At 43.7% G+C, this 21,386-nt stretch overlaps 8 protein-coding genes across 8 annotated transcripts; 5 read left to right on the top strand and 3 right to left on the bottom strand.

Annotated features, from left to right (window-relative positions):
• Positions 1 to 427: 427 nt before the first annotated feature.
• On the top strand, positions 428 to 1,426 carry PHALS_00245 (pantoate--beta-alanine ligase; the record flags this gene model as incomplete). The annotated part of the gene is made up of 2 exons (XM_024729536.1): positions 428 to 592; positions 653 to 1,426. 2 exons carry the CDS (start codon positions 428 to 430, stop codon positions 1,424 to 1,426), a joined length of 939 nt encoding a protein of 312 aa, XP_024572289.1.
• Positions 1,427 to 1,456: 30 nt separating this feature from the next.
• On the bottom strand, positions 1,457 to 5,956 carry PHALS_00244 (bloom syndrome protein; the record flags this gene model as incomplete). Its single annotated transcript, XM_024729525.1, has 13 exons — positions 1,457 to 1,798; positions 1,875 to 2,112; positions 2,180 to 2,544; positions 2,603 to 2,808; positions 2,863 to 3,121; positions 3,182 to 3,250; positions 3,308 to 3,569; positions 3,643 to 3,744; positions 3,813 to 3,919; positions 3,988 to 5,545; positions 5,603 to 5,685; positions 5,755 to 5,856; positions 5,927 to 5,956. The coding sequence occupies 13 exons, from the start codon at positions 5,954 to 5,956 to the stop codon at positions 1,457 to 1,459; spliced, it is 3,723 nt and encodes a 1,240-aa protein (XP_024572288.1).
• Positions 5,957 to 6,015: 59 nt separating this feature from the next.
• PHALS_00243 (tryptophanyl-trna synthetase) lies at positions 6,016 to 7,614 on the top strand (the record flags this gene model as incomplete). Its single annotated transcript, XM_024729514.1, has 5 exons — positions 6,016 to 7,067; positions 7,140 to 7,251; positions 7,325 to 7,383; positions 7,449 to 7,503; positions 7,561 to 7,614. 5 exons carry the CDS (start codon positions 6,016 to 6,018, stop codon positions 7,612 to 7,614), a joined length of 1,332 nt encoding a protein of 443 aa, XP_024572287.1.
• Positions 7,615 to 7,763: 149 nt separating this feature from the next.
• PHALS_00242 (uncharacterized protein) lies at positions 7,764 to 8,384 on the bottom strand (the record flags this gene model as incomplete). Its single annotated transcript, XM_024729503.1, has 1 exon — positions 7,764 to 8,384. One exon carries the CDS (start codon positions 8,382 to 8,384, stop codon positions 7,764 to 7,766), a length of 621 nt encoding a protein of 206 aa, XP_024572286.1.
• Positions 8,385 to 10,323: 1,939 nt separating this feature from the next.
• On the top strand, positions 10,324 to 12,059 carry PHALS_00241 (FOG: Zn-finger; the record flags this gene model as incomplete). The annotated part of the gene is made up of 2 exons (XM_024729492.1): positions 10,324 to 10,724; positions 10,790 to 12,059. The coding sequence occupies 2 exons, from the start codon at positions 10,324 to 10,326 to the stop codon at positions 12,057 to 12,059; spliced, it is 1,671 nt and encodes a 556-aa protein (XP_024572285.1).
• Positions 12,060 to 12,160: 101 nt separating this feature from the next.
• Positions 12,161 to 14,392, bottom strand: PHALS_00240 (aspartyl protease family; the record flags this gene model as incomplete). The annotated part of the gene is made up of 1 exon (XM_024729481.1): positions 12,161 to 14,392. The coding sequence occupies one exon, from the start codon at positions 14,390 to 14,392 to the stop codon at positions 12,161 to 12,163; it is 2,232 nt and encodes a 743-aa protein (XP_024572284.1).
• A 314-nt stretch (positions 14,393 to 14,706) lies between these two features.
• On the top strand, positions 14,707 to 16,424 carry PHALS_00239 (uncharacterized protein; the record flags this gene model as incomplete). Its single annotated transcript, XM_024729470.1, has 6 exons — positions 14,707 to 14,768; positions 14,833 to 14,876; positions 14,933 to 15,170; positions 15,288 to 16,184; positions 16,283 to 16,360; positions 16,418 to 16,424. 6 exons carry the CDS (start codon positions 14,707 to 14,709, stop codon positions 16,422 to 16,424), a joined length of 1,326 nt encoding a protein of 441 aa, XP_024572283.1.
• Positions 16,425 to 16,499: 75 nt separating this feature from the next.
• On the top strand, positions 16,500 to 17,140 carry PHALS_00238 (uncharacterized protein; the record flags this gene model as incomplete). The annotated part of the gene is made up of 3 exons (XM_024729458.1): positions 16,500 to 16,507; positions 16,581 to 16,729; positions 16,803 to 17,140. The coding sequence occupies 3 exons, from the start codon at positions 16,500 to 16,502 to the stop codon at positions 17,138 to 17,140; spliced, it is 495 nt and encodes a 164-aa protein (XP_024572282.1).
• Positions 17,141 to 21,386: the final 4,246 nt, after the last annotated feature.

Here is a 21,386-nt window from a genome sequence, read left to right as displayed (position 1 = left end):
AGTACATTGCAATGGATTGTACTTGATACGATCAAAACGAGATGAACTGAGGTCTGATGTCTCGACATTAGAGGTTGGATCTTGCTCTACATCCAAGCTATGATCCAAGAGTTGGTAAGGTATCATTCTACAGCGATCCAGAATTGCGACATCTGCAACGTTCGGCTCTGTTGACAAGAACTTGCTGCGTCAGACAAGACAGAAAATAGTGGTACTCTTGAAGGAACTTACAACGTATATTATATCATTGCGAACTTCAACCAACGTACTGTATGGAGTTGATCATATTGCACTGGCCTTAGGTTTGGGGATTCTTTTGCTAGCGCAAAACCGTGACGCACATATTACAATCAAACGCTGAAAAACCATGTGTTTTCTAGTTGTGTAGGCCACCCAATTTTGAAAAATGTATTGTTAGTATCAACTAATGTTTCGTCCTTTATTAGCGCGACCTGCATTCGCGCTTGCGAATCGCTCCTTCTCCTCTATCTCCGCAAATCAACTGCAGATCCTCGAAAGTATAAAAACATTTCGTAAAGCGCGACATGCGATACCTCGAGATGCAACACTGGGGTTTGTACCCACCATGGGGGTTCGTCAATAGTCACTTATGACATTTACTTGATATGAAGAATAACTTCGTTTCGTGTAGGGTCTTCACGATGGTCACATGGCATTGGTAGAGCATGCACGTAATTCATGTGACTTTATCGCCGCCAGTATCTTCGTAAACCCGACGCAATTTGGTCCAAGTGAAGACTATTCCAAGTACCCCCGGACATTTGAAAAAGACATTGCACTACTAACGAAACTTGGTGTCGATTTCGTCTTTTTACCTTCAGCTGATGAAATGTACATGCCGCATCATTGCTGCTACGTAGTTCCAAGTGGATTTGATGATTTGGTTGAGGGAAAGTGTCGTCAAGGTCACTTTCGTGGCGTCGCTACTATTGTCACAAAGCTCTTCAACATTGTGCAGCCCACGCACGCATTTTTTGGTCAAAAAGATGCGGCTCAAGTCGTGCTCATCAAACGATTGGTCTCGGATTTAAATATGTCCGTAAAAATCAACGTTGTTCCTATCGTGCGTGAAGCCGATGGTCTAGCTCTGTCAACGCGTAACCAATATCTGTCACCTGTTGAGCGTAAAGCAGCCAGTGTATTATACCGAGGTCTCGTACGTGCACAACATTTGTTCCAGAAAGCAAAAGAAGAAGGTAAAGAAACGATTGAGACAAAGGCACTCTATACTGTTGTTTATAAGGAATTGGAATCGGAACCACTAGTCACTACCATTGATTATGTGTCTGTGGGATCGAAGCAAACGATGCGCGAGATGTCAATAGTTGATACAACAGAAGGAGCTATCGTTTCTGTTGCTGTTAAAATCGGTAATTGTCGATTAATTGACAATATTGTGCTATGAATGCAAAAAAATACGACACCATTTAAATATTTACGATACGTTACTTCGCTTCTTTGCATCCCACGTAGACGTTGAATGGTCTAACGAACGTTTACGATTATTCAATGCACTTACTGAGCTCGTTTGATTTAAAATATCGGCATCCAATGCATTCCAATCGATGTCATCGACGTCATTATCGATGACAGGATGTTTAACGCTTGTATTCGGTCTTGTTGACACTGTAGCTTTCAATTTATTCTTTTCTTGAAAAAATGGTGATGATTTGGATGCTGCAGGTGCTTCGACAATCTCGACGTCAGAATCAAATTGTTCCAAGCCAAGCGCGTTGTTTGGGCGCCCTGATTGCACTGGTAATGGAGTCAAGTTGTTCTACAAAATCAAACATGCATGTGGTAAACAAGATAAACCGCAAAAGATGTCATCAGTATCAGTAGTATCAGCGTACCTTTTCTAAATATGTCTTGACAATTTCTATGATCGCTGACCCATACTTCTTCACTCGAATGCGTCCAACGCCATCAATTTCTAGCAGCTCTGCGTTTGACACTGGGACCGAATTGGCGATTGAAGCAATACCGCCAGTTGTAAGGATATGGTATGGCATGAGATTCTGGCTGTCACACACGCTTGCACGCCAATCTTTTAGGATCTGAGCTAGCGCTTCGACGTGGTTTTCGGGAATTCTTTAATCAAAATGGAAGACGTATAAGAATAAGGTTCTGCACAACAAATACTAAACACGACACTAACCTTTTCGAAGATACGCGTTCTGGAATAAGTGGATACTCTGTACTTGTCAAGGGTGGCGCGACGACTTCCACGACATCGTCATCGCAGCTATCACTCAAATCTTCGACCACGTTCTTTGCACTCAATTTTTTTGATCTTTTCTTTTGAGTAGATGTTTTTGATTCAGATTTTTTGGAAGCAGGTTTTTTAGGGGCCTTTTTTCTCGAAGAATTGGCACTCTCTTGTGGGACACCATCACTAACAGATGCACGCGCTTGGTACTTCGTCTTGCATACAATTCGAACTCGCTCACCACGCATAAGTCGATTAGCATTCTGTCCCGGAGACAAGAATGTCGTTGTAAAGCCTTTGACATTCGTTTGATCCTAAAAATATAGCATTATTTCATCGCCAACAATTGTGTTCATGTAGCAAAGTGCTCACCTTTTCACACAGATACTGCCGAAGAATCATGTGATACAAAATGCGCTCTGCTTCGCTACGAGAGTAGCGTCCTTTTCCTTTTCCGAACCCCTCGAGTTGCGCCATCTGGTACTGCTTCCACTCTCTACCTTTGACCACCATACCGAGATAAATATGAGCAATTTGAACGAGCGTCGTCGGATCATTGCTTTCTTCAAGAGTTTTAACTGACAACGAACGAGTGAAAACGCATATCAGACTTTATTTATCACAGAACGTACCCATTTTAACGAGAGCCAAGCAGTCATCTGTCACATCCGTCTTTTCAAACGTAATTCCCAGCGCCTTGTTCTTACAATTATCGCAAGTTCCGTGACATTGTTCATCCAAAAAGTGCTCACCAAAATACTCCAGGAGAGATGTTCGACGGCACTCCACCTGGTTCTCACAGAATTGGGTCATGCGTCGAAGGTTCTGCAGGTGCACATTACGATGTTGAATGTTGTCGCGATCTTTTGTGATCAGTTTACGTCGTCGAGTCTTTCCAATACATCTCAAAGTCAGCACAGGGCAAGAGTAAAGAGTTTATATTGTACGTACCAAATCCATGAAGGAATAGTAAAGAATGCAATTAGCCACTTCTCCATCGCGTCCCGCTCGACCAGCTTCCTGCACAACTAGCTTAGTTACTTCAACTCGAAATATATTTGCAAAGATCCACCGTACCTGATAGTAATGCGTCACAGATTGAGGGATGGTATGATGGATAACGTATCGCACGTCAGGCTTGTTAATTCCCATTCCAAAGGCTACAGTAGCGCAAATGAGCTTGATACTTCCTTTGCTCCATTCGTGATGGCGGTAAGCGCGATCTTCCGGTTCAAGTCCCGCATGATAAAAAGATATTTGATTTGCTTTTCGAGTTTGCTCAAAACCCAAGGCCTTGATCAGTTTTTCTGCTGTTTGTTCGCAATCTTTCTTCGATAAACTGTTCAAGGTAACAGGGCAGAAGTTACAATGACAAACTCACTCAATTGCACTAGATTAAGAATTAAGTTTACCAGTAGATGATTCCTGAATCGTCGATGTGCTTTCGAACATAGTCTGCAATCTCATTCATAAATTTGGACGTCTTTCTACGCACATCGTAGGTTAAATTAGGCCTATAAATCGCGGGCACAAACCGAAAAAGTTAGTTTTTTTAGCCTTGGTGCATTGCGTGCGAACGCACCGATTGAAACTTGATCGTGTGACAAACGGATTTCTCAATTTTAAGTTTTTGACAATATCTGCCTCTGTTTGTGTATTAGCTGTTGCAGTCAAAGCCATAATTGGGACCTGCAAGCAAAACATAATACATGCAACGTAAATATCCTAAAAATTTTGTTGAAATCGCAATGACGCACCGATGAAAATTTTGCTCGAAGGGTACCCAAATTTAAATAGTCTTTTCGAAAATCGTGACCCCATTGACTGATGCAGTGCGCTTCGTCGATCACAAATCGAGCCAACAATCCGCGCTTCTCAAGCGATTCAAACAAATTGTTGAGCATGTTGCTTGATGCAATTTTCTCGGGGGTCACATATAGCATTTTGATTCGACTATGATTAGAAAAAAGTTCTGTAATTATGGGCCGTTGCTCAGTCGCGTAGTCTTGATCACCTTTTAAATTTGCAACACCGACGTCCAATGCCTCTAGCTGCTGAACCTGATCTTGAATGAGCGACACCAAGGGAGATATGACAATCGTAACACCGTCATCAATACAGGCGGGCAGTTGGAAGCAAAGACTCTTGCCACCTCCAGTTGGCATCAATACAAATACGTCACGTCCACTAAAAGCCTCCATGACTGTGCGTTCCTGATTGGGTCGAAACGAGTTATGACCAAATACATCGCGAAGTAATCGCTTAGCACGCTGCATTTTAGCGTTTACAGATGGATCATTAGATACACATGGCTTGTCAATAACACGCACGCAAGTTTCGTTATTAAGAACGGTAGAGCTGTCACCGCCTGAACTTAAAGTGGAGTCCACCCAGGAGAAAAATCCGCATGTACTACATCGATAATAAAGCCGATTCGCATTTGCTCCATGCTGCACTCGGGCTTCCACAGTGAGCATTCCACAAGAACATGTTGGATTATTTTGACTCGAATTGATTTTCACCGGTTGCACAGATGACGCATTTCCACAATGCGAAGTTGCTGTTGCTATACCTTTGCATTCCCGATATCGTCTACTTAATTTTTCCAATTCCTGTTCAAGCTCTATTCGACGTTTTTGCATAAAATCTGGTACTTCTCCCTCGAGTGATGCATCATCGCACTCCTCACGTACTCTGCGAAGATTCTCTCGTGTCTGCTTGATTAATTGACGTACATCATCAACTATTTTAGCACTTGCAACCTCCTGAGAGCCATTAGTCTGTGAAGACGGAGGAGATATAGGATTTTCCTCTTGCGTTGGTGAAAACTGTGGAGTAGCATGACACTTTTGTTGTTGTGAACGCTGATGCTTTGCAATTAGTGCATCTACATCCACATCATTAAACACGCTATCACCATCATCTTCCACTCTTGTAGACAATGTCTGTCGTCCTGTGGAATATACTTGTCTCTTTGTTCCACTAGATTCGTATCTTTGATTTGCCGGGTTTTTGATTGGCGTCGACAAGGTCGCCTGCGCTAAATTGACAGTGTTACACACTGTTGCTGCAGATTGAAATTCTGTTGAGAGACCTCTCGGTTCCATTAGACAATTTGATTGATAATTGCCAGAAGCCAAAGCTCGCGGCACATTCTCCATCACTGTACCAAGTGCAATTCGGGGCGTCGGAACGACATTAAGTTTTGTTGGAGCATTCGATCGCGCTCGTAAAGCCTGAAACTTTTGCAGTGCTTCTCGACCACGCTGAATTGTCTCTAAACAATTTTCTTTGTTTGCAATGTCATTGTCCGTGCTGCAAAAAAGTATCAAATGTTAAGCAACAATCTTAGAAGATTTAAGCAGTACTAACGCAAGTTTTCTGGACTTATGACTGTCGAGATATGCTCCAATTACATGTGAATTAAGACACTGCTGTAACGTGTTCGTAGACGCCTGTAAATAGCACAGAGAAGCATTGAAATGAAACTCATTTGTCCTTTGATTGCACTAAACTTTACATACTGTTTCAGCCCACGCAAGCTGCTCCTTGAGATTCATTTGTAGAGCCGCATCATTAGCCTTGGCGCTCATTTTCGAAGAGTTGATGCGGACAAGTTTGTTTCCCTCACGATAATGACACATAAATATAGTCCTCAGAAACTGAGGGTAGTCAAAATGTATCAAAAGCTCTAACCTTTTTTTCGGCTTGATCAATTATACGCATAAAAGTCAGCAATTTATTGTGTACATATACACCAGTCGTTCCGATCGAATATCGACAAAATGCGCAGGTTGTCAAGGCGTCTACATGCTACTGTTGCGTCCTTCTCTTATCAACATCACGGTCTATTAAGTGTCAGGACTATCACATCAAGCACAGATCGATATGAGAGCCGCATATTTTCAGGTATTCAGCCCACAGGTACACCCCATCTAGGCAACTATTGTGGAGCTATTGCCAAGTGGGTGGCACTCCAGGAGGCGACATCATTGCAAAAAAATGCTACATATGACGTAGCATCAGCTTGTACTTCGGATAAAACTCTTCGACTGTATTCAGTCGTCGACTTGCACGCACTGACCGTACAATACAACGCTGAACGTATGCCTGATCAGGTGCATTCTATGGTTGCTGCCTTACTTGGCACCGGTCTGGATCCTAGCCGTAACATTATTTTTCGCCAGTCTGATGTCGCTGCACATGCTGAACTTGCATGGTTATTAAGTTGTATCACACCACTTAGTTGGCTCCAGCGAATGACTCAATATAAACAAAAGACATCAATGGCAAAAAACGAGAGCTCACTCGGGTTATTGGCATATCCTGTACTAATGGCTGCCGATATTTTGCTATATCGTGCCACGCACGTTCCTGTTGGAGAAGATCAGCAACAGCACTTGGAGCTTACACGTATGATTGCCACAACATTTAATAACCGCTTTAAGTCAAACTGTCAAGATGGAAAGGATGTGTTTGTGAAGCCACGTGCATATATGGAGACCAAAACGACAAGTTCGGGTGTATCCAAAGAATCATTAGTACGCATTATGAACTTGCGGGATCCAAGCAAGAAAATGAGCAAGAGTGACGCATCGCCATTAAGTCGCATTGAACTGACGGATAATGCTGACGACATTCGTAAAAAGGTGCGTAAGGCCACGACAGATGCGATTGTTGGGATCTCGTACGACCGCAAGGCAAGACCTGGTGTGTCTAATTTATTGGATCTTGCTAGTGCTATGACTGGTCAAAGCGTAGCGCATCTTGAAGCGCAGTACGCCAACTTTGGTACTGGTGTTTTCAAGGATATAGTGGCAGATGCTGTCATTGCCAAGTACGTCTTTAGCTTTAATTAAGGTGATTCCTTGTTGATGAAAACGTTCGGTTTAAAATGTGATTACACCAGGATTTGTCCAATTGGACAGCGTATCAAGCAGTTTGAAACAGACCACAGTTTTGTGAATCAAGTTCTAGCGGATGGCGCGGCGCAGGCTTCCGAACTCGCGGCATCTACTATGGTAGACGTAAAGAAGGCCATGGGCCTTGAGACATCGTCGAGATGAAGACGAAGTTGATTTATACACGCATTAGGCTTGGCATGACGATATCGTTGACGATTTCATTAAAGAATCACCCTGGCCATTGATAAAGTCTCGGCTGTTTGACCCACAAGCTAAGTCTCCATCTCCATAAATTGCCGACTGGCAATTCGTAGACTTCCACTACTCGCTGGAGGTCCTTATTATCGCTTTGGGAAGGCCTTCATGGAGGTAAGAAGTGAAGTTGTATGAGTGAGGTTTGTTCATGACTAATGCTCTAAGACCCAGAACAAGTTACAATTGCGACAAAGCGTTATATATATCTTACTTTCATATCGCTAAAAAGGCATGAATAAAAACTTTTATGAAGCATTATTCCTCAGATAAACAATCTCATTCTTATCGACACTACATCATAGAAGCTACGTTTCGACTGAAATTGAGGAAATGAAATCGACGACGATTTTGTTCACACCCTTGTGAGACTCAACCTAATATATCCCAAGCATTTCGCTATATAACGAAGCTTTTTCAAGTAGTTCGAATGCCTTCTTTTCTTCTGATTTGGTGGAAAGTCCTAACTTCATGTAGTCTTTCGTTTTTATTTTCCGCATCACTCGTCTAAAATACTTAACAGCGTCGGTATTGTACACGATTCCACTAAAAAGAGACTCAAAATCCTCACGAATAGAACCACTTAATCCAGATATTACAAACTCCATACGCGCAAGAGCGAGCACCGAAATGTTCTGTTCAGTATTATCATCCGATTTAAGGTTATTCTCACGCAAGTACTTCTTAGAGTCCCAACATGTTGTACTTCGCGCTCGGATAACTCCAGGTTCAAATTCGTTTTTTATCAGCAGCCAAGTAAGCTCCTTTGATGCTTGTCCCATGGTTTTTTCTTCGAGGGTAAGAGCTTGAGGTATGAGAAGTTCGAATATCGGGAATTTGGTCCTAAAGTACGCGAAGAATTGTGAAATTGTTTCCAACATAAATCTTTCCTCATGCGCAGACTTGTACTTGACGCTTGTCTTTTGATTGTTAATTTTGGATGCACGCAGGACTTTCTTGTTTTTCTCAGCTACTTCGACTGATGAGATGGAGTCCATTGGGGTCTTCATAAAGAGCGGGTTTTGATGATAATCTGAAGCTACTAAAGTAGTACCAAAGTGGAATTTGAAGGCCATTGCAGCGATCAAAAGAATTTGGATATGATTCATGTCGATTTTATGACGTAAAATCGGTGTTCTGTTTGGCCAGGCGGTGAAAGTATAAATGATGCCACATTTTACCACCTGTTAGAACATTTACCACAATACAAAATCTGCACCCCTTAATGCGGAACGCAGCATGTCTGCTAGATAGAGCAGTTGTCTGATCCATTTAGACCTATGTCTTTTTCTCCTCAGCCCTCCGAAGAATACGGAAGTCTATATTTTGAGCATGTTTGATGTATGGCTGTTGAAAATCATCTATACAGATATATAACTCATTCGAGCTCTCAAGATTTGACAGACCAGATTTTGAGCAATATTTTGACCTGGGACATATTAGGAATTTTGAGGCACAGCTGAACTTCTATTCCGAGTTAGTGGTTGGCTGATACTTGTGACTTGACTGCGTTAACATGAAGGTCTTCGCAGTTGAAAAGACTGGTCAGACTTTTGCTTAGAACCTTAGTGCAAATGCGGATAAAATTTAGATGTTTAAGCTCAAAGGCTGACAAGTAATTAATCTAATATTTCAGATTGCAAAATCTAAAGCACATGTTACGGCAATGCGGCGCAGATATCGTCTGAATGTGCCCAGCCTAAATGGCGAACGAGTTAGATTCCAAGGAAATGTATAAATTGCAACCAACAAGTATGCTTTCCAACACGCGATCTCTTGCCATACTCTGCAAACCATTTGAATGAGCTCCTGACCCCGAGTTCGTAATTTAACCGTGTCATTTAATGCCAAAATTCAAAATTAATTTGACCATCTCCAACGGGTGGATACTGAGTATCGTTATATGGGCGTCGAGATAATTAATGTCGAGCATGCCTTGCTAGGATGTTGACCATTCCATACTAAACAATGTATGGCAAATCAAAGTCTTCTTCAACATAAATATCTTTGCTACATGTGATATATAAGTTGTTGCGACACGGTATAGATAACTTGACCTTTTGTTTCTTACTTTAATGATGTGACTTGTGAGATGAAGGTTGTCCATCATACACGGCAAGCTTGTACTTAACAGCTATACTATGATCAGCCTCAATTTCGTCCAAAGATTGCACCACGTTACCTCTAAGCCAAAAATCAATCAAATCTACTTTGCTGTAGCACTTGCCAGACCCTGTGTCATGAATACATTCATTACATGGCAGGTGTCTGAAGCTCTATTCTGAAGCGAAAGAGACGGATATGTTGTTAAGCTCACGCTTTTAACAGTTAGATAGGCTAGCCAGTTGTAGCGGCTGCAAAGCTCAGTAACTAGTCTTTAAATGAACTTTTACCAAAACGTGAAGTTTCCCTTATTATTTGAGAAAGCTAGAGCAGTCCACTAATCGTGAGTTGATACAAGTTAGCACAAGCACCTTGGCGCGGGCAGTGAGTGAACAGCCTGGCATACAATCAAGATTGAAACTTGCTACATACTATCTTTACAAAGATATACTTAACTAGGATATTACAATCACTTCATACCGTTGGATATCTTCTTAAATATACTTAAGCTTTTGAACGTTGGGTATCTTCTCAAATTTACTTTAACCTTTGAACGTGTCGCTATCCCGAAGTCAAATTTTCGCTGTCGTCGGCAATGTTTAAGTTGGAGCCTACCTAACTTCATATATTGCTTTTGAGCTTGACTTTAGTCTCTGTAGCATCAAATTTGAAAACATTTTAAGAGATTCTGATCAGTTATATGCATTCCAACTAAAGGGTCGTTCTTGTCCGACGGCGAAAAGAATATTGTACCGTATTTACCGGTAAAACCCTGAGGCGCGGCTGAATGTCATTGCACAATCAGGAAGCAGACGAACGAACGAGCTTTACGACATGGCCGCACTGGTGCTGGATACAGACGTTGATGCAGCATCACCAATTAGCAAAACTTCTCAATCTTCAAAAAACTATGTTTCGACGTTGAAGCCCGTGATAAAAATATCGACAAGTAAGATCACAGCGAATCTTAACACGCAAAAAGTATTTCGCTGCACGTTTCCAGGCTGTGGTCGTGAATTTCAGCTCAAAGGCAATTTAAAGCGGCACGCTAATATTCACAATGGAGACAAAAAGTTTGCGTGCAAATTTTGTGGTAAGACATTCTTGCGCAAAGCAGACATGGAGGTACACTACCGTGTGCACACCGGTGAAAAACCGTATCGTTGCAAGTACGAAAGATGTGGTAAATGTTTCGCTCGTCGATCGGACCTATTAAGTCATGAACGCACTCACACGTACGTAAAACTTTTCATTATCAAAAACCATGATCTAGATATCAAAATTGATTGATTTTGTTCAGTGGTAAGAAACCATTTGCGTGTGCTTTCCCGGGATGTGATCGCAGTTTTGCACGCAAATTTGATCTTCACAAGCACCAGCGTCTTCACAGTAATCAAAGAGATGCACGTAAGTCCAAGACCAAGAAGCGCAAACTCGAGCCAATGAAATTGGACTCTGAAAATAAACATTGTGACTGTCCAAGTGATGTCACTATGTCTATAATCGGTACAACCATAAATCCCGACGTGTTACTGCCGGAAACGCCCGTGAGAGATGCTCAACCAAACACCACGTATTCTACCAGCCGACGCAAATCGTCGGCAACTGCGTGCATCGATACGCCTTCACGATCACTTTGTTATGAGATAAAATGTCCGGAAAAGCATATTCACTCTCCACCGGCGTGTCTTGCAGCACTTTCATCAGTGGATGCGTTTTTACTATCGCAAGAGACGCTGCCTTTCACCCTAGATGCGTTGCCACCGCATTGTCCATTGACGACCATCGGAACGAGTTGCTGTCCCGCTCATCTCGAGTTACGACCTCCCCCACCTGATGAAAACACAGTCTCGAATGGGTCAAAGCTAATTGGTTCTATGTTACTAAGTCAGATGCTGACGCCAGACTCGACAGTCGGCTCGACTCCAAACCAGAGAAGGGAAACCATTATAACGCCAAGTGTGCTTACTGACGTTCCAGCTCCCAACCAACAAACAAATACGGCCGTTCTTGTATCGGTCGAAAATACGATTTCTATTCCAGTGGAAGGTGAAGAATTGTTGTCTGTGAAGTGCTCCAGCGATATCTCTCAAGAAGAGTCGTCGACGACTTACGTAGAGGACACTACGAATGGTTTGACTGCAACTGTAGCATTGAAAGGTGCTGCCGGCAAACTTTGTCTACCAACTCCAACATCTTCGTTGCTTGACTACTCGCTTCACAATCGTTCGTGTGGCCACTTGTCGATACAACATGGAAACCATCGCGATTACGTCGTGCAGAATCATCTCGTGTGTCAAGACAGCGTTAAGAGACTAGGTACAAATCATCGAAACCCTGCAGCCACTACAGTGTCAGCTTTGGAACCTGCTTCATGCACCTTGCCCAAAGACACCCACCGACCAGGCTGTGGACATCTTCCTGTGCGTCATAACGACCATATTGATTATGTAGTCGAGGACAATTTAATCTGTCAACAAGCCAGCTGGCTCGAAGACGACAATCTCGAGCTGCTTGGCGACGACTTCTGGGACTTTTATGGAGCAATTGACGCATTTCCAACAATGTAAAGAATAGATATGATATAGAGTTAACACGTGCGTACAATGATAATTGTAAGCCATCTTTCTCTTGTACTAAAAAAATTATCTGAACAAACCTCTGTACCACATCAATTAGGCCCAATGAGTTGATTCGCTTCTCCTTCTGAAACATTACTGCCGCGGTAACGAGCAACGCGATACGACGGATTAAACGACCACGAGAGTGCATTGAGCAAGCCTTGCGAATAAAAACACAGCTCCGACAGATAAAGAAAGAATCCTGACGTGACCCAGTCGGTACCAAGAAGCTGGAGCCAGCCAAACAGTGTCGGTATAAAGAGAGCGACGATAGTAGCCACGCAGCTCGACAATAAGCGTCCACTGCTACGACGAGCATGTTCGGCCTGACGTGGGAGATGTTGGCGTGACGAACGTGTGTACGCAAGAAATACAGCCGTACCGGCACAAGTTAATGTCAAGCTTGCTGGCAAGTAAAACAGCAAGACACGAGCCCAAGCAGGACTATGGCCCACAAAACAGGCTCGACATGGTCCGGCGCCATCCGGTAGGAACCCAATCACTCCTGTAAGCAACGAAAAGACTCCCGTGAGTGCGGCAACACACCATATCACGGCGTGATATACGAATTTAAACTCGACAGAACTCAAACGGGTCCAGTACACTGCACGAATGATTTCGACTCCAATTGCAGCACTAAATAATAAAATTGCGCTTCCTAGAAATTGTTGAGTGCCTTTTAGAATTGCACAAAAGAACACATGTGTCTGGTGAGCTCGCCACACGCCAGCAATCCACAAAGTCAAATTATAGCCCAAAGTGCACACGGAAAGCCACAAGAAAAGGGGGAAGGAGCGAAAAGTGCGTAAGATCGGAAACTGAACGAAGGAATACACAATTAAGCCCGAGCCAACTAGTGATAGACCCGACAGAAATAACACTAGCACAGCATGAGTATCCATGTCGAACATATTAAAACTATTCTCGAAAAATGGCGACATTTGGTTCGGCACCAGTTCATTACCAATATCATTCTCATTCAGATCCGATACATCTTTGCCACACGTCGTCGAATTTGCAATACAAGCGAAGCCAATTTGTTTCTTTTTAACGTCGTACAGTGAGTAGAATTTTTTCATAAATACATCACCAAGCACCCACATTTCTTGGCCACTTGGCTGTACCAAGACTATACAAGTGAGTCCAACACAAAGTGTGTAATCTGTTCCTTCCAGAACATAAAAGTGTTCGCCCCCAACGCCGACTCGAAGGAGGGGAAAATTTTCGGGTGCACACAAGAAGCACTGAAAACCATACTGGACGAACCCACAATAGCACCCTTGATTTTGTGCGTACGTGGCCACTTCGTACAAAAAATTCAAGTACAAAGTACCAGGTATGCCAATGAGTGACGTACCAGAGTCCACAAAAGCAATGCAGCCATCCAAACATGCATTGCGATGCTTGCCCACCTTGACGCTATGAAGCCGGATTCTCCAAAATGTCCATTGACCAAACTGCGGTACTACGTCCGTCATCTGCCAGGTCGCCTGAAGAGAGTGCATTAACTCATCATCATAGCCTCCTAAATGAAGCTGCGATCCGTTACTATTAGGAGTTGGACTAAGGTAAAAGGCAAAGACAGAGTCTAGGTCCGGATACTGCTCCAATAAAGCGAAAAAAAGTGGTGGGTGCGAAAAGGTCGAGAGTCCGTCAAAAGCCAATCCTAGCAATCCATCAGCCTTCATCCTTGCCATACTTTTTTCCTCAGTTCTAACAATTCCAACAGTCATGTCTTGTACCTGAAATTCGGCCAAATGTACCACATCTTCTCCAAAATGGCCGCTGACTTTACCACTGCCGTACTGCACAGCAAATGCAGGATGAGCCGTGGACTCGTAGTATGTACTCGATTGTGAGTGATTATATCTTTCAATACCGGCACATGCTTCGCACTTGATCCCTGGCACCCACAAATCACTCGAACCAGTGTCGAAGCAAACTAAAATCTCCTGTGGTGGCGAGCCAATGGCGATAGGTCCAAAGAATTGAAATTCCATAAAATTCTCCAAAGGTACATGGCCCTGAGCTGCTAGATCTTGCGCATCATGAAGAACGTCGTGACGATAAAACTCATCGGTTGCGGCACGAAGATTGCTAAGTACATGCTCTTCTTCGATACCATTCGCCACGGTGTCACTAGTTTGCGTATGAAACTGTAGCAGAGTTTGAGCACTACGCTGCCGAGGGATCGTCGTTAGAGGTACACGCACGAACGACGACGCGGTCTGGAATGCAAGTGCAATTAAAGCCAGAGTTAGCGGCCCGAGATGTCGAAGCATGATGGAGAAGACACGGTGGAATGCGGAATGAAGATAATGTACAAAAACTTAAGTTGTAGTAAGTTAAGCAGAGATCCCAGAAAAGATCGCATTTAAAAATTCGAGTATAAAGCGAAATTTTTGTAAAAAAATTCAAGCAGCTACTTTGAAGTAATATTAAAGTTAAATTTTCTACATATATTTCTTCAACATACATCAGTATTTTAATTATGTCTTCGTAATGCAGTTTAACAATCAATGTTCTTGTTAGCAATTATAGACATCCGTTCTATTTTGACTTGTTTGACAGTAAAGTTTTTGAAACCATTATAGAAATGACCTCCGTCGCACCGATGTCGAGTTTGGTGTCAGCTTCAGGAATTGATGCAGCGTATAGGTATCGTAAGCGAAAAAAGTGTCCAACAACGTCTCAATGTTTACTTTTTTGGAGGCGTATGCAGCTTAGTTATTACGGTGGTAAATATTCCTTTCATCGAATGCTTGCGTTAGACGAGTACTGCAAGAATACGCCATTGTATCGGGTTCTTTTTATTTGTTTAGTAACACCATTATCCATGGTTGCTTTAGTCTTTGGTCAGGAATTGATTCCATTACAAGACCTTAGTGAAGGTTGGAGTGCTAGTTACGGTTTGTGGATTCGAGAGGCCGTACTCGTTGGTATCGTATCTCACGCACTTTTAATACAAGCTACGTATCTAATCAGCGATTTTCATGTTACTTTAACTCAACGACTTAAGCTTTACGTGATCATGCCAACAATTTGTGTTACAGTGACGATGTTCGTAGCGGCAAATTGTGTCTTTCCGATTCCGTTTTTGATATTAGTACTACCACCTCCATTTTATGTATTGCTCATCATTATGGTGCGACTTGTAATTGGACGCCACGACTTTAGCGGAATGCTCACAAATCGTGCTCAAGTGTCACGATGTCTTCGTTTCGTTTGTGCTCAAACATCGACAGTATTTATATTTCCGCTTTATGAAATACTCTTCAGCTTTGCAGAAGGAACAATCTACCGACTTCCCGTTATTTTTTTATTACCTGTAATTAAAGTGGCTCTTAAGAATCTCGTGCTTTATTTTGCTAAGTCTCTTGAGGATATGGCTCCCGTCGAAGTTATTTTCACAGCAGACTTTTTCAATGCAATCTACGTGGCTACTAGCATTAAAAGCTCGACGTCACTATCATCCATTTTGGCTATTACGATTACAGATCTTTCCCAGACTTTAATTATGCTATATGGATTACAGCGTCGCACAGCCACTATCCGAGCTAGACTGGGACAAGTTAGTGCCGGTACTGGAAGCATTCTGTCCATGATATCCGCCATCTGTCGTGACCCGCATCTATTGCGAACTCAAGTGTTTACTAATGTACAACGACGATCTTGTATTCCACTTCGGATTTCGTCTGCTGACAAGTCTCTGCTCGACTGCTTGGATCAAATTTGCAGCTCAGAAGAGCAAGCTGGTCGTAGAAGATCAAGCACGTTTCCGGATAAGAACTTTCCGTTGAGCTGCTTCCGTGCACGATCGCTTCCTAACGACCTTTATCCAACCACTTTTAAAACTGAATCTAGTTTAAAGCACTCGACAATTTTAGTGGAATCGCTTCAGATACTTTTTACTACGGAATGTCTCGTCACTACCGCCTACTTGGAAGCTTTTATGCCACTGTTCTATAGTGGCTACATGGCATTCATGGTGCATATACCGAATGCTCGTTATCATTTGGAATTGGCAAAGGTCACACAAGAAAACATCATTTCAACGGTTATTCCTCTCGTTGTGTTTGGTATACTACAAATCGTTTCATTTTTTCTTTTGACGGTGGTGATTAAACGTAATTGTCGAATGATGACATTACATCAACTTGCGTTTGTTTTAGAGACGCAATGGTCTTTAGTTCAATGCAAAATGATGCTTTGGATGGTGATCACACTGTGTTTTCGAGTTTCACACTTTGGTAAGTCCCATGGTCGATTCTGTAAAATAGAGACAGCTAACATCCATCTGAACACAGGAGTTGACTTTAAACTTGAATTTTTTCGTCGGGGATTACCAAGATTTTGGATTCCACAAGGCTAAATGTTTACTTAATTTAAATGTGGAAGTAAGTAGAGTAATATTTGACAGTCATGGTAAGAAACTCTCACTGTGATTTGATTGACTAACTTTGTTTGTAGCCATGGATGCTTCATGTTCAAAAAATCTCATACATCAATTCAGGTTGACCATTTCGTCAGTATCGAACTCGACTACAACAAACATCATTTTCACGATGTCCATTCAAAGTCTTGCCTTCACCTCTGCGACCACCGCCACATTTGGACCCGTGAGCGCATCCCAAGATCCAAGACGCTTGTCTTTGATGGCATCTATTTTCGAAGCTTTGACTGTGTCACCAGCCAAGGTAGTCAAACATTGTAATAAAGTTGATCAACGTAAAGGGCAGCTAAAGGTTAAAAGGATCGCCGAGGAGAAGGGCATTGCCAATTTGAATGCGACAAAGGTTGACGAGCAAATATCGCAGATGAATATCCAACCAATTGATGCGTCAAATACTATTGCTTTGAAGAAAAAGCATGCGAACAGCAATTGGATTGAGCTCCGAGCTCGTGTCGAAAGCGTTGACTCGCGTGTATTTGCCTACCAAAACGATCCAAAGTATCGGTTGCAGTCAGACAAATCGAAGCAACGCCGCGCATTAGCTGCAGCGACGTCCAAGAGCCCGGGCTGGCACTAATTAATGCCACGAAGTGTCGTAGCATTGTACAAGATGCGTGTTTGTTTTTATATGAAGTTAATATTTTTCAATATTGAAGATCAAGTAAGCTGGCTTCAAGATGTTGGTCAAAAAAAAAGATCAACAATTGCTGATTTGACCAAAATTTCAGAAGAAAACTAGATAAAAATATTACGTTTTAACCATTCAGTCGAAATTTGGTTGTCTATGATATAGCTTATATCCAATTTGCACCTAGCAAATAATATACATCAACTCTGATATACATGTGAAGAAATGGAGACAGCACTATCAATTCTCATGATCAAAGATCAAATTATCGTCCGGAGGACGTGACTTCTGGTGGGGCTTGGTGAACCCCGAAAGCCAAGTATTCGCTTCATAGGTTCGACCGTTGCTGGCATCGCTTAACAGATTGAAGTCACCACACCAAACCACCGAATCAATTTTCAAGTCCGAATGGGATGGGTGATATAAAGCAAACTCTGGGTGAAAACTCTTAAAGCTCACTCAAAAAGCTTGTCAAACAATAAGTAAGCTTTCTTCATACCCAACATGTACCGATTGAATTTTCAATCACACGTTTGTGCGCCCCCCATTCACTCATTCCTGCGCATCTTCACTCAGTTTATTGCTTGTGAGTGGCCCAATGGGACACACTGAGGCAAGCGCTGGCGTCAAATTGGCGTTGTCAGGTAGAAGAAGGACTGATTGGCTTAAGGAGCAGGAAGTAAATAAAGTGATGGCTTCATTAAAAGTCTCTTGGACCTCAGTGGAGTGTAAAAGTCAGGCAACGCGCGCCAGATGTTTTACGACCGCTTGAAAAGCTTTCAGCTGTTTTTGTCGGCACCCGTGTGCTTGCCGCTACTAACCACGTTGTCACGGCGGCTAGCCGAGAGCATCTTCGATACAAGTGTTATGTTAGCGTCTCTACGATGGTCGTGCTGGTCGGGTGCGTTGTTTTGCCTCCACCAGACACCATCACTTATCTCCCACTGTCCTTAACCAAACCATCAGTCTAAATCTGCTCAGGGTTCATGCCTTTGTTCTTCTTTTGGTGCGGCCAGAGACGATTTAGTCCACAGAGTAGAGCCAGACTTCTGGGTGACGAGAAAGGCTCGGGGCCGAGGTGCTCGGGTGCCATTATGATGTGCTGAGGTCACTTATTGGGGAGCTGGAGAATCTGAAAGAGACGCATAGCTGAGAGAGCACTATCATTTTTTATGTACTGTGCTTGCCGCAATGCAATTCTGAATGATTATACATTATGCGAATTCCGCACCTTAGTGATACCTGGAAAGCCTCTGACAAACGCACCTAAGGTTGGGTGATTCTTCAGCTTTTGTGAGTCATTGAGGGTACCGAATGTGATCGAAAAGAATCGTGAAGATCACCTTGATCGCTGTGAGCGCCAGTGTGGGTTGTCTCTTGTCAAAGAGACATCGATTGCTATCAAACTACAAAAACTGAAGTGTTACTTCTCAAAGCGTGTGTCACACGTCATCAACCACGTCTTCTCAGACCAGAGTAATGTCGAGCCGCTTTGGACGCTCAACGACAAACAGTAATACCGGCTCGAGCACCTGCCAACTGAGTTACGATGGGAGAGTGCGATTGCTGCTCGGCCTCGATGACGTCCTACCCGTCGCGGACACAGTCTGAATGCGCGTGTTTGTCTCGAGAAAATAGAATCTCGAGCGCACTAGTAGAAGACGGAAGACGAGTCGAAACGGGAAGCAGGATGTTGCTCGAATGCTCACCAAAGTTGACAAACAACTTAGTTTACGCTTTATCGAGTCCCTGCGAGTGGATTCCAATTGGGTGTGGCTTCATTGGTGGCTTGGGTGTCCACACAGCACGGAAAAGTGCAGAACGTAGGATCTCGGAAGCAAGCACGGCCTTACGTCACTTGTGCGGCCTAAGTGGTGAAGCAGACACATTCATTTGCTGTTTTATAGCGATAACACAAGTTGCGACACTTCAAGTCGCTTCACGATCTGTGCTGCTTCCTTATACAGTTTCCGCAGCTACTTGCCTGTAGATCAGGCGTCACAGTCGTGGTAGTGTAACCGATGTATCACTCCATGGATTCTCATTTACCGACTTAAAAAAGTTTGGCTTCACGCCCTAGTCTCTGCAGTAGTCTTTCAAAATCTCAAATTGCGCCTGTAGGTTCGCGACGCTTTATCTGATTAATGATGTGCCTAACCCCATTCTCTCGGTAAGCCGGGTAATCTAGTACCGGATGATTTGACCGAGCGCCTTCTGGAATTCCAGGAACAACGCGTACACCTCTCCGTCGCGATCCTTCACGAGTATCTGCAAATTAGTGGGAAATGGCACGTGGTGGTGGATCGACCGTCCTTGACGAATCGGTTTTGGTCTGCGTGGATCAAATCGGCGATGACTTACTGCAGAATATATGTCAGCGCATTCAACAAAATTTTCATCTTGCTCTGCATGAGTCGAACTGTAAGTAATTGCCTGGTTTAAGTATCGATACTTTCTTGTGCAGAAGCACTACGCTGCGATAGAAGCAGAACCCCACGGCAAAGTCGGACCTTGAAAACGATAATTAAGCTCTCCAAACACATCCAGAGCAGCCTGATAAAATCTAGCGGTCAACCCGTTTGTGCCAGACGAGGATGTCGCTTTCATGTGCCGAATCGAATTTGCAACGTCGGCAGCTGTGTGTCAGGTGTGTCAAGCATCGCATAATCGACTTTCAACAAAGCAGAGAAAAGACTCGATGATATGACGCTGCATGACTACGTCAGGTGATCATAGTGGACGAACCCAACGCGCTGTTGGATCGTCCCACGAATGGTCGGAGCGGTGAAGTGCTCACGATGCTGGCATCCCTGGCTCCGATTCGGCGATTGAAGTCACAGCTGTAGGTCGCAGGTCGCTATCTTATCGCGAAGGTGATAATTGAGAGTGCTCCTATCTACAACAGCAACGTGTTGGCCCTGTGGATCGACAAAAAGAGCAGCACATATCGAGATGAAGGGTTCGATGATCAAGCGACGCATATCAAGTTCGCTGACCTCAACGCTCCTCTCGATACTCAAGTCGAGGCCTCGCATATTGACACAAGGTATAACCCAAGTTGATTACCGCTGTCTCGAGTGGCTAGCGTAGTTGGGTGGTGTTGATGCATGGCGGATCCACTACGACACGAAGCGTGTGTTCACCCTGGCCGGACTACATCCTGCTGTCTGAGACGTTCTGCAATCAACTCTGGACGACTAAATGTACTTCCAACCAAACCAAGCTGGCGATCGACTTGCACACAGCAAAAGTCAGCCAAGTAAACAACTGTACAGTCGAGGTGACTGAAACTTCCCGCAGTACATTCTCAACTACCCGAAATTAGTGTCTGCGATTGAGAAGGAAGCGACCTAGTTTGCGATCAAGTGCGTGCGGCAAAGAAACCCGGCAGGTGTGGAAAAATGGAATATCAAGACACCACCGCAAGATGTGCAGAAGAAGTTCTGGATGCAATACGCGCAAGCAGATGATTACGCCTGCATTGTACTCGACCAATATCGAACAGCAGGTAGCAACTCAAATCCTTATCACTACGATGAAGCCATAAAATCTACAAGGAAACGGTCACGCGGGTGAGTCAGTACAACAAATGACACCGCATACGACGTCCAAGCGGCAAGTCTACGTCGAGTTCGATCGAGAAAGTCGCGACACCAAGTGGAAAAGTCTCGACAAATCCTCAAGAGATCTCGCTTCGCTACCTGGAACACTGGGGGTCCGAGATGAGAGATCTTAACAGTCCAGCTAGAAAAGCTCAAGTTGAGATGGAACTTGAGCGTTAAGAGGTGTCTGCGGATTGAGTTTCCTGGACGCACGACACCGAGTACTTGAATAGCAATCTCTTACAAAAAAGGTGACCGTTAATCTTGACGCTGTTGGTGCTCACGGTGGGGACGCGAAACAGCTTGGTCTCATGGTGGGCAATGCGGATGGTTTCGCAACAAGTTGCCAAGCCACCCACAACCCCATCACCACATCGTCATATATGTCTTGAGCTGAGGCGCCGACGAGTCACCAGGTTTGAACCCATCGAGTTTGCGTAGCGTTTCGAGGTTAGCGAGCCGGTGACCTTGCCACAGCACCTCTCCATTGCAGCATGCAGTGCATACCGAGGTTGACCATTTCAGACAAATGTGAGCGTGATAATCTACTCGACCGACTGACCCGTGAGATTCTGGGTCCAATGATCATTTAC

This window comes from Plasmopara halstedii (genome assembly GCF_900000015.1).
Source record: "Plasmopara halstedii genome assembly, contig: Scaffold_110, whole genome shotgun sequence".
Lineage (NCBI taxonomy): Eukaryota > Oomycota > Peronosporomycetes > Peronosporales > Peronosporaceae > Plasmopara > Plasmopara halstedii.
This window is presented reverse-complemented; position numbering and strand designations above follow the sequence as displayed.